The sequence below is a fragment of the Notolepis coatsorum genome, assembly GCF_963971535.1.
Source record: "Notolepis coatsorum genome assembly, chromosome: 10".
Classification (NCBI taxonomy): Eukaryota; Metazoa; Chordata; class Actinopteri; order Aulopiformes; family Paralepididae; genus Notolepis; species Notolepis coatsorum.
In genome coordinates, this window is record NC_140174.1 from 112,968,364 (window position 1) to 112,981,075 (window position 12,712).

General features: G+C 42.2%; 1 protein-coding gene across 1 annotated transcript in view; it reads left to right on the forward strand.

Annotated features, from left to right (window-relative positions):
• Positions 1 to 12,712, forward strand: part of LOC311236166 (disintegrin and metalloproteinase domain-containing protein 9-like) — a 350,625-nt gene that overhangs the window by 59,273 nt on the left and 278,640 nt on the right. The window contains exon 2 of the mRNA XM_084323795.1: positions 2,257 to 2,360. Coding sequence (XP_084179921.1) covers positions 2,257 to 2,360 — 104 coding nt within the window. The remainder of the gene's footprint in view (positions 1 to 2,256; positions 2,361 to 12,712) is intronic.

Sequence of the window (12,712 nt, forward strand, 5' to 3'; positions counted from 1 at the left end):
ATGTAATCTACCTTGGCCTTGCCTATATTTACTACCTACTTATATAGGTAGTACCTACCTACCTTAATATGTTAATACTATTGATTGATTGATTGAAAACTTTATTAACAGATTGCAGAATGGGTACAATACAGTACAGCTCAATACACAATTGTTAAGGGGATGCAGACCAGAGAAAGACTTTCGTCTTGTTTACATCAGGGTCCCCCATTTTCAATTCATCAGGACATATATGACATACATGACATACAGATAGTCAGTACTGCTACATCTATACATTTATGACATACCATATTTGCAAATACAGTACTGTTTGTGATACAGAAGGAGTCAAGAAAAGGGAGTATATACATTTGACGTAGAAACTGTACATTGGAGGAGGTTGGGTGGGGGGGGTTGGGTACATTGGGATATTGACAACCATACTGGGTAATTTACATTGGAGGTGGTTGGGGGGGGGGGGGGCACACTGTATAAACAAGCAAAACTGTACATTGAGGGGGGGAGGGGGAGACACTGTACAAACAAACAAAATTGTACATTGGACTATTGACAAAACCATACTAGGTAAATGACTGTACATTGGAGGGGGTTGGGTTAGGATATTTACAGGGGCCAGTGTTGAATTGCAGTCTCGAGGGATTTTGGAACCAGGAATATCTAAGAAACTAGGGATTTTGAAACAAGGAATATCTAAGAGATGAGGGATTTTGGAACCAGGGATATCTAAGAAACAAGGGATTTTGAAACAAGGAATATCTAAGAAATGAGGGATTTTGGAACCAGGGATATCTAAGAAACTAGGGATTTTGAAACAAGGAATATCTAAGAAACGAGGGATTTTGGAACCAGGGATATCTAAGAAACTAGGGATTTTGAAACAAGGAATATCTAAGAGATGAGGGATTTTGGAACCAGGGATATCTAAGAAACTAGGGATTTTGAAACAAGGAATATCTAAGAGATGAGGGATTTTGGAACCAGGGATATCTTAAGAAACAAGGGATTTTGGAACAAGGAATATCTAGGAGATGAGGGATTTTGGAACAAGGAATATCTAAGAAACGAGGGATTTTGGAACCAGGGATGTGGTATCCTGGACGGAGCTCCCTGAGCTGAACGTGACGCAACAGATAAACCCCCGAGAATGTATTGATTCCCAACCCCCGAACACCCCGGGCCACCAAAGTCTTTTCAGAGCTAATAACACAGTTCCCTTTCCCCTCTGACAGCAAGAGAGCCACCCCTCCAAACCTGCAGACCAATCCTCATGCACCACACGCAGACCCCCCCCCCCCCCCAAGAAAACCTGGTCAATATGTTCATAGGGCATAGTCTAGTCAACACAACAGGCAGGGACAAGCCAGGACAGCACGTAACACATGCACACATATTTACACATTTACACACGTCAACCCCCTGCCAACACATATTACACATTTACACACGTCAACCTTCCAACACATATTACACATTTACACACGTCAACCTTCCAACACATATTACACATTTACACACGTCAACCTTCCAACACATATTACACATTTACACACATCAACCTTCGACATGCCATGGTGAGTGCATTAACAATAAGACATGGGGGGGGGGGGGGGGAGTCATTCAGGTAATTCAGGCAGACAGGAAGGTCATGGCAGAGGCATAGGCCTACTCTGGTCCCAGGAGATGCACAAATAACAATATCGCAAATAATGCCAGTAAAACGAAACTTGTCATTCGTTGACATGCGTTCTCCATAGCAAGCAAAAGCACAACACGCATAAAGCCATAGGAGGGCTCACATTTACTCCTAAGTCTCATTGTGACGACAGCAGAAACCCTTCTTATAACACCCAGCAAAAGACACGACATCATAAATCTTCTTTTAAAACGATCCTATAATAAAACACCAACAGAAAAAGTATAATAATAATAATAGCTTGAGGAGGACTGCGTGGAGTTGTCACCAGAGCCGGTCACAACAATAACTCATTATCTGATTGAATCGCTGTCCGATGCTCCAAAGTTGAGGTGGTGATGGTCGAGAGTGCAACGATCAGGGAACCTTGCACTTTGCTATCTCAAGACTGTAGCACTCAAGTTCAACACTGTTAGACGAACAATGTAATTTACCCTTAGCTGCAAGAGTTGTGCCCTTCCTGCTGACTTGTTGTACACAACCTGTAAGTCCCTTTGGATAAAAGCGTTCAGCTAAATGACTAAATGTAAATGTACACGTGTTCCTCTTCTCTCTTTTAGGCTCCTCCCAGCAGACTGCCCACTTCTCCTCACATCAGCTGACCATACCTCGACCAATAGGAGGCAAGCAGAAGCGGGATCTAGGGGGTACACCACCCAATCAGGTACACTAATGTCTTTTCGTCTCGTCTTCTCTTCTCTTCTCTCCTCTCCTCTTCTTGCTTATCTTCTCCTCTCCTCTCCTCTTTTCTTCTCTCCTCTTCTCGCTTCACTCTTCTCATCTCCTCTCGTCCTTCTCTTCTCTTCTCTTCTCTTCTCTTCTCTTCTCTTCTCTTCTCTTCTCTTCTCTTCTCTTCTCTTCTCTTCTCTTCTCTTCTCTTCTCTTCAGGAAGTGTTTGTCATCTCTCTTGGTCCCTCCACCACTCTGACCCTCAGGAAGTACAACCTCAGCACAGGAACAGCTGACCAATCAGATTCATATCCTGACTACTGGGCGTTGCCTCAAACGCCAGGCTGGGGTCGTAGATGGCTTTGTGATGCACTGATGATAACTGAGTTTAGCAGTTCTGATGGGGATTTAAAAGGTGTGTAACCCTTTCACTGCCACACGACCGAAGGTTAACCCTTTACTATCACACTCATATTATGTGTGATAGTAAAGGGTTAACCTTCTGTCGTGTGGCAGTGAAAGGGTTAACCGGCTGTCATGTGGCAGTGAAAGGGTTAACATTCTGTGTGTTGTCGCAGTGAAAGGGTTAACCGGTTTGGTAGTGTGGCAGTGAAAGGGTTAAGACATACAGGGTGGTGAACTGATGATAACTGAGTTGAGCAGTTCTGATGGGAATTTAAAAGATGTGTATTAAGACATACAGGGTGGTGAACTGATGATAACTGAGTTTAGCAGTTCTCATGGGGATTTAAAATATGTGTATTAAGACATACAGGGTGGCGAACTGATGATAACTGAGTTTAGCAGTTCTCATGGGGATTTAAAAGGTGTGTATTAAGAAAGACATGAACTCAGTGTAGTGAAGACATGACATGCTGTGTTTGGAATGCAGCATCAGATTTCTAACTCCTGTATCAGTCACGCCCCCGTGGGTGTGTGTGTGTGTGTGCGTGTGTGTGTGTGTACTCCAGCATTATATAACACCTGGTAGTGATTCTCATCAGGTGATATCTTACATTATTGAGGTTGTAGATTGTTGTGTCTCTATGTGTGTGTGTGTCTCTGTGTGTCATTCTCACAACATGTGTCTACAAGCACATTGACAGTTATCTTTATTCTTGCCTGGAGGGAAGGAGTTTCTACCACTGCTGTTCAGTAAAACTACTGACTGATTGGCTGGCTGACACAAGTTTCAAGTTTCTTTAATAGTTGTCATACAGAAGTACAGAATACTTTTATACAAAATGCTTCTTACTGTTACGTTCCAGAGACTGTGCTAGACAAGATAAGTATGAAATAACATAGTATAGCATGTAAATTAGAAGTAAAAAATGAGGTCACAGTGTTCAGTATAGACATATGTAAACTGAGGGAGGCTACGTGGCGTAGTGGGCAAGGCGCTCGCCACGAATGCGGAGACGCTGGGCTCGCCTGTTCGAGCCCAGCGCTCCACATTGCTTTCAGTTTAGCTGGTCGTTCATACTAATACACATTGGCCGTATTAGGGGGTGGGAAACTGATGGGTGGGGATCGGGCGTTGTGGACAGCGACTCCTACAGGTCGGTTGGTGCGCCTGCGCAGTGGAATCAGGAAGTGTCGGGGGCAGCGTGAGCCTCCCACGCGTTACTCCTCGCCACTGAGAGATCGAGCTGCGCAGGTGAAAAGATGCGACTGCTGTTACCTCAAGTACCGGAGGGGACTTGTGCTATGTATGACTTAGTCCACATTGCAGCCGGCTTGTGGGAGGCAAGAAACAGCGTTCGTGACAGGGGAGGGTTGAATTGGATGATACGAAATTGGGATGGGAGAAAATATAGAAAATGGGAGAAAAAGTGGATAAAAAAAAAGACATATGTACAATGTTCGATGCAGAATAGACGTAACTGAGTTACCATATAATATACAATATTCTATGCAGTGTACTAATACAATACTATATAGTGCAAAGCAGAAATGGGATGAGGTACAATTTACAGTAAGGTGTACGAGTTGTAGTGCAAATCCTTTATCAATAAATATAAAGTGTGTTTAGGTGATCTAAAGTGTGGAGAGTGGGTGCTGCAGTGTGTTTGTTTGTTTAACTCTTTCAGTGCCACTCACGAGATTTCTCGTGTTTTTTTATAGGTGGTTGCTAGCCACTCACGAGATTTCTCGGATTTTTTTTTTTTTTTTTTTTTTTGCGATCTGAAAAATTATTGCATCACCCGAGCCTACCCGAGTATTGCCGAGCTGCGCCGGTGATCACTGTGGAAAAAAGCGCCCCCTGTCGTCTCCCAGATGACATAAGTGATTTTGGAATGGACTCAATGAAAATGAATGGGGAAAAAAATCCGGTACTCCACATTTTCCAGTTCACTGATCCAGCCGGGGTTACTAGAGTTCATTCTGGAGCCTCAGATCTCCGCGGATCATGGAGAACCACTGTGTCGCGTTGGATCCATACACGTATCGATTTTTTCGAATGGTGATCAGGAATTGGAATATACCAGTTGGATACCATCTGATGTCAGGTAAGGACTCTATGTTATCAGTGGTAGGATAATCAGAGTAATTTTGATGAAGTTATAAGCTGTTTTGTGAAATCTCTTCTTTCGTTTTCACTGTAAAAGTCCGAGAGGAAATCAACAAGGCGATTGTCCGCGCGCGGCCGTAATGTGCGTGCGTGCACGTATAATATTGATCATCTAGCGTTTATTTGAAAACGATTCATAAAAAGGCCGACGAATATCAACGTTGTGGAATATTCCACTAAAAGATGATTTTCATAGAATGCTCCAGAATGAGTTGTTTTTTATATCAAAACGGGGGCTTTTCTAACTGCTCTGAAACGGCAACGACGCGATAAAAAAACAATCTGCCTTCACAGCACTGTCTGGAACATAGTCTTTGATAATGCGATGGGCAGATTAGACACATAGCCATAATTTAAAACATAGATTAGGCGATATTAACGTTAACATTGGCGCGGATGGTGGCATTCAAGCGGTAAAATGGAAAACCAGGCATGGCATTTAAAGAGTTAAAGTGAGTGTGTGCGTGTGGATGTGTGTGCTGTGTGCATTTGATGGTTGTTGTGTAGTGTTTATTGTTCGTTGAGCAGCCTGATGGCCTGAGCAGAGACACATATTCTCATATTGCCGCTGGCGGAAGAAGAAAAAAAACTAACACAGATTTGAGGGTGAATAGAGTTACGAGCTCTAGACAGATGATCGGTTTAATGCTTTCCCATTGTTTAAACTCTGTAAAAACCACACACACATATGGAGGATGATCTACTGCGTTGATTTATAAAAAAAAAAGAAATGGAGTTACGAGGTTTTCTTCCGCCAGCGACGATAATGTTTGTGTCTCTAAACTGAGAGGGTAAATCTGAGTTAGAGGAACTGGCACACATCCGCCTCCACCCCTGAGAGAGAGAGAGAGTGATTAGCCCCCCACCTCGCAGTGTAACGCCCACTCATAGGCTAAGCAATCAAGGACACACAGATGGCAGATAGGTGACTCATGGAGGGCCTTGGTGTTTTTCAGTGTATTATATTCATCATCTACAAACGCATAGATTGCTTAGTCCACTGCGCTACCCAGCCGCTCCCTGAGTTTCTTTCAATACATAATAACATCCTCATTGGAAGGTTAGCTGGGTGGGTGGGTGGGTGAGTGACTGCCTGGCTGGTGTTAGCTAAATAAAAGATTGAATGATTGAATGACTAACTTTCTGACTGGCTGGGTGGCAGAAAGACTGACTTAACGACTGCTCAGTCATGTCTGGTTTAGGGCTGTACCGAATAGTTCGAAGCTTCATTCATAATGTTGATATTCAAATTCTAAATCAACATTAGAATTTTTCTTTTTTTACTAATATTATAGTATTATACTATTATAGTATATGACTCGTCATAAAAATTGTATACATAAATGATGTAGCCTATCTGCATCTGCTTGGCACTCGGCGCTCCATCAAGACGCTACCATCACTTTCGTACCAGCCGTGCCCTTATTTGATTATTTATGTTGACGAAACTGACAAGTTATATTCATTAACTTATTGACCGCCGGGGATTAGACGGGTCCCGTTCTAGCACTGCCACGCTTTAAAAGATAGGAGTGCGTCACCTTGTTTGTAGAGCTATAACTATATTCTATAGCAGTGGTCACCAACCTTTTTAAGCCCAAGATCACCTTTTTTTTTTTTGGTGAAGGCAAGATCTACCGATTGAAGCGTTGAGAGAAAAAGACAGCCAAGATTGTACTTTAAACTAAATTACTTTTATTTGCCTGTATTCTAATTACATGCAATGCTTTGGTCCAACATTAAAACGTCAAAGTAGAACTATTATGTACTTTCTCAGTCAGTGCTAAGTGCAGTCATCTTATGCAGCATCACTTTTCACATCAAAACAAAAGTAGAACTGTAATGTGGACTTTCTCATATTATTAACATTGACAAACATTTACAATTAGCATTTTATAAAGTAGAACTGTAATGTGTACTTTCTCAGTCAGTGCTAAGTGCAGTCAGTGCTAAGTGCAGCATCACTTTTCACATCAGAACAAAAGTAGAACTGTAATGTGGACTTTCTCATTGACAAACATATTTACAATTAGCATTTTATAAAGTAGAACTGTAATGTGTACTTTCTCAGTCAGTGCTAAGTGCAGCATCACTTTTCACATCAAAACAAAAGTAGAACTGTAATGTGTACTTTCTCAGTCAGTGCTAAGTGCAGCATAATTTTCACAGCAAAACAAAAGTAGAACTGTATGTGTACTTTCTCAGTCAGTGCTAAGTGCAGCATCACTTTTCACATCAAAACAAAGGTAGAACTGTAATGTGGACTCTCAGGGTAAGATCTAAAAAAAAAAAAAAATTAATTTTTATTTTTTTTTTATTTCCATGGAAAGATCTACAGGGACAGTCTCAAAGATCGACCAGTCGATCAAGATCGACGGGTTGGTGACCACTGTTCTATAGGGATGCCCCGATTGATCGGCCAGCGATCGGTATCAGCCGATATTCAGTATAAATATGAGATCGGTGAATTCCGATAATGCTTTATTTTCGCCGATCGTGAAAACCGATCGAAAAACATGATCCAATTCTTAGCGGAGATCTCACTCGCTGACTTCTCTCTCAGACACACAGAGCTGCAGCGCACGGCCCCTCCTCCTCCTCCTCCTCCCCTGCTCCTCCCTTACCTGTGTCAACAAATGCTCCAGCAATAGTCTGCTCTAGTGCATGCAACCTCTGTGAGCTAACGTTAGCTACCTAGCTATCGTTACTGTTTAAACAAAATTACCCAGTCAACTATTCACGTTTAGTTTAATACATGAGTTATTGTCTAACGGTATCTAGCTGGCGAGCTACTGATAGCTCCTGATATCAACAAATGCTCCAACAATAGTCTAGTAGTGCATGATACCTCCGTTAGGTCAGTGACTGTGATGCACCGAGTGGGCTACTATTGTGCTAACAACATGTCGCGACGTCTAGCTTGTTAGCCGGCATGAATGCCCGATTTAAAATGGTTCTCTCCTCTTTGTATACCTTTGTCATCACAAGTATTCTGCCAGGGAACTTATGGACACGATAATAGTAGTAGTTATAAGGTGTTTGAGCTTGTAACGTTAGTTAGCTCATAGCTATCGTGGTAGCCAGTTTCGATAGCTATGAGCTAACTAACGTTACAAGCTCAAACACCTTATAACTACTACTATTGTCGTGTCCATAAGTTCCCTGGCAGAATAATTGTGATTACAAAGGTATACAAAGAGGAGAGAACCATTTTAAATCGGGCATTCATGCCGGCTAACAAGCTAGACGTCGCGACATGTTGTTAGCACAATAGCTACCAAGCTAAGCTACGTTAGCTTCTAACATTGTATACACAATATGTACAACGACACAATGATTTACATTATTACAAATATGGTAACGTGGTTGTGGCTTTTACAAATAGTGGTTAGCTTTAGAGATGGATGGCTATGATCACGGAGCAATAGTGTTAGGTGAAACAGATACATTTTCATTCATCACTCCTCGGCTAGTAGTAGCAAGGCTCTCTACTTCCTGCCACTAGCTGTGTGTGACTCTCAGAGCCCCTCGCTGCCCTGCACCTGACGTGACGTCAGCATTAAGAGGACACACGCACGCTATGAAACATGCAATTAAAATATGCATGTGCGTGGAGCTTGTGGTTTGGTCGACAAAATGTTTGATAAAAACGCTAAAACTGGGTCAATTTCGAGAATTTTTTCCCCCCTCTTCATGAAAGTCAGCGTTGGCCTAGTCACATTGTTTATTGAACAAAAATACAACCTGCAAGTTGGCCTTTAAGTGGAGAAGTCTGGCAGGGTCAGCTGACTCCACTGACGTCAAATCTGATTTCAAGAGGGGTGTTCTGGTGGCTTAGCAAGACACACACTATGTACTTGTTGAGGGGTTCCAATCCCGGTCAATACGTCAATGTTACCTGTCCAACTCATAACAGGAGATTTAGGCTACGAATTGATTGATTTGGTTGCTGCATGGGGTGTCCGAACTTTAGGGCGGCTCAGCCCCTCTGGGGGAGTCCTTTTTGTAATCCTTTTTGAAAACGGCCTCTAAATGCTTGACATTGGAATGGAGACACGTTTTCACTCTGGGAAAGCTACTAGGACTGAGCAAAAATGTTTGCAAGTTTTTGCTAAAATGCATTAAAACAAAAGCTCATTAACCACTTGCTGTGACAAACTGTCAAAAAGGGCTTTAGTTTTTGAGATACCCCTACCGGAGGTAGAACAAAACACAAGCATGTTTTTCCTCATCTCTAAGGTCTCCCATATATGAAATGGATTCTTGTATAAAAATATTTTACTGCTAAACTTGTTAGATTGATAGATATTGTTATACACCCCCAAAGGAAAAAATAACCAAAATATAGCCTGGCCGTATGGGAGTTGAGACATATAAACTCATGTAGATTAATAATACAAGCTCCAAGAGCTTTCAAATTTGACATGCTAGCAGTCAGACAGTTGCTTAACCTAATAGAAAAACCTGGATGTGAATATCTTTATGCATGTAGGAAATATATACCTATGTACACATACTTAAAATAAGCGGAAATGTAAAAAATTTATATCTATGCAGAATGTTCTCATTTACTTTGTAGTAGCTCTGCCATGGATTGTCATAGAAACACATGAGGGCTTTTTCGGAAAGGTGTGGTTGTGCTGAATCGGCGGTTGGCGGGTACTTATTTTGTTCCCTGCCTGTACTGTAAAGATGGAAGCTGCAATGATGCCAGCAAATGCCAATGTCGTTCAGTGGGCTTGACTTGCACTGTGTTTTGCTTTTGCTCTTTCCCTGACTGCCCAAATATGATCAATTTTGTCACTGATGATAATGTGGATGAGTGACGGTGATGTGTTGCTAGAATCAAGAATCAAGAGGTTTATTTGTCACATACATACCAGGGCATACAGTGAAATGCGGGTGGTCATGCCCGCATCGATTGTGCAATAATACAATAATAAAACAGACATAGAAAAAAAAACAGGTAAGACATAAGATGTGCATGATCAAAATAGACATGCTAAGTTCCTGAGAAGGCACTGGTTCCTATGTACACACACTACTATACAATTTTAACTCCGTCATTATGGTTTACTTACTATATCTAAACTATTCTGTTCTTTCCTTAAAGTGACTTTTATATTCTTCATTCCTTTAAAGTAGGGCTGACCTTCGAAGCTTTTTTTGGCAATCGAAGCTTCGGGCCGAGCTTCGATTTTAATTCGAAGCTTCGGGGAAAAAAATATATATACATTTTTTTTAATAAAAAAAAAAAATCTTATGTTGTGGGACTTGTACAGCACTTTGGTAAACTTTGTTGTTTTTAAATGTGCTCTATAAATAAAGTGGATTGGATTAATTAATTAAGTAGCCCCTTTCGTGACTGTGACGCAGCCAACAAGGTTTCACTCGGCTGCGCTGCCTGGGTGCAGTGGGGCTGCTCTCGCAGCCAACGACATGACATTACATAATTATGTTGCAACCTTCGTCTATCAAGCAAACAATTATATAAATATTTATATGTAGTTGATAGAGACAAAGGCAGAATTCGACTTAATTAAGCACTTTTATTAAGACATATTTTTATATGGGTCGGGACCAGAGCATGTGAGCGGAGCGGACGAGAAATCCGCTCTTCGCTCTAGACGGCTTGTTCCGCTCCGCTAATCGCTCATGTTGATCCCGCCGCCATGCCGCTCAGCGCTCCGCCCCGCTCACCTTCATTTATGAATCAAGCGCTCCCCGCTCCACATCGCTCCACAGCTCGCTCGGCAGATTTATTTTTATTGGAGCATGATGTAAATTACCTTGATTTGACCAAACTACAACAGTCTACACCCCCTGGGCCCCTTAACAATTGTTTGTATTGAGCCGTATTGTAATTGTACCCATTCTGCAATGTTAAATAACGTAATATCCATTCAACTAGCTCTACTAAGCGATGGTAGCTAGCCTAGCCACAATGCTATGGTTGCTGCCATTCACGTTAGCATGTAAGCTAACATCAACAACAATGGCGAATATACTTTGGTCTAGCAAGATGTGAGTGACCGTTCACCCTTCTCATTGGTTGAAAATGGCCTTCATGTTTGTACATCGCCACCTGTTGCTTTGGCATTGTACTACATGTATATTACATCAGTGTTAAACCACTGTGAGCGGCCCGGAGCGGATTGGAGCGGAGGAGAACTCTCGCTCCGGAAGTCGCGCCGACCCATTTTAAAACCCACTCCGTCATTCACGTCAAAACCGCCCGCGCCGCTCTCGGGCCGCGCCGCGCCGCCCGCTCACATGCCCTGGTCGGGACACTTTAAAAAAGCAGCACAATGAACACAAATCTGTCCGACATAGTCTTAAATAACAAACGGCATTGCTTCGCTTCTTCGTCGACATGTCTGCTGCACATGTCCTTGTTGTTTTCAACACAGATAATCTCCACGTGCTTGTTGTAGAGAGGTGGAGTCGAGGCGCAACTTACTTTCGTTTCATTGGAATGGAGGCGGGAAGGCGCCGCTTACTTTCGTTTCATTGGAATGGAGGCGCAAGATTTTGGAGGCCAACAAATTAATAATTTTTTTTTATTAAATTTAAAAAAAAATTAAACTTTGATTTTTTTCTATGTTCGAAGCTTGTGCCATCGAACAAAGCTTTGAAGCTTCAAAGTATTTAAGACAGCCCTACTTTAAAGTGACTTCCATTTAGTTTAAGTGTGTGTGTGTGTGTGTGTGTGTGTGTGTGTGTGTGTGTGTGTGTGTGTGTGTGTGTGAACTTGTGAGTGGAGAGTTCAGTGTTCTGATGGCCTGGGGAAAGAAGCTGAGCCGGAGTCTCTCTGTGCTCGTAGCGTGTGTACGTAGGCGCTTGCCTGACTGCAGCAGCTTGAACAGGCTGTTGTTGGGGTGGTGGGGGTCTTTCATTATTCTGCAGGCTCTGGATTTGCACCTGAACGTCCTTAACTGTCTCAGGTGATAGATGCGCTGTTTCGCCTTTTTCACCACAGAATCTGTGTGTTGACCATGTCATGTCCTCTGTGATGTGGACTCCCAGGTACTTGAAACTGCTCACCCTGTCCACGATAGCCCCATTTATCCGCAGTGGCGTGTGTGTCTCCTGCTGTATTCTCCTCAAATCCACGATCAGCTCTTTGGTTTTACCAATGTTCAGGAGTAGGCTGTTATCCCGGCACCAGCGTGCCAGTTCATCAACCTCCTCCCGATAGGCCTTCTCGTCATTGTTAGAGATCAGTCCCACCACCATGTGTTGTCCGCAAACTTCACTATGGAGTTGGAGCTGAACCTGGCCACACAGTCATGTGTGTACAGTGAATACAGCAGGGGGCTCAGAACGCAGTAGATTGAAATAAAGGTGTTCTATTTCAATTTCAACCTGATTCAATTGGATCTTTGTTTCCATATGAAGTGTCATAAAATGTATAATATGAAATGTATAATTTATTAAATGTATCATAAATATATTAACATTATAGACCAGAACATTACCTCAATGACTTTACTTTGCAGTAACATTGAATTTGTCAACATGCTTCTCACCACTGATAATGGGCTTTGGACTGAAGACTTCATTATGTCAATGTTTAATTTTCTTTCATTTAGGACACCTCATACATTTACTGATGTAACTCCCTGACCATGCATGCTATATTTACACATGTGGTATTGCTGGATTCAGCACAACCACACCTTTCCGAAAAAGCCCTCATCTGTGTTTCTATGACAAGTCATGGCAGAGCTACTACAAAGTAAATGAGAACATTCTGCATAGATATTCATTTTTTA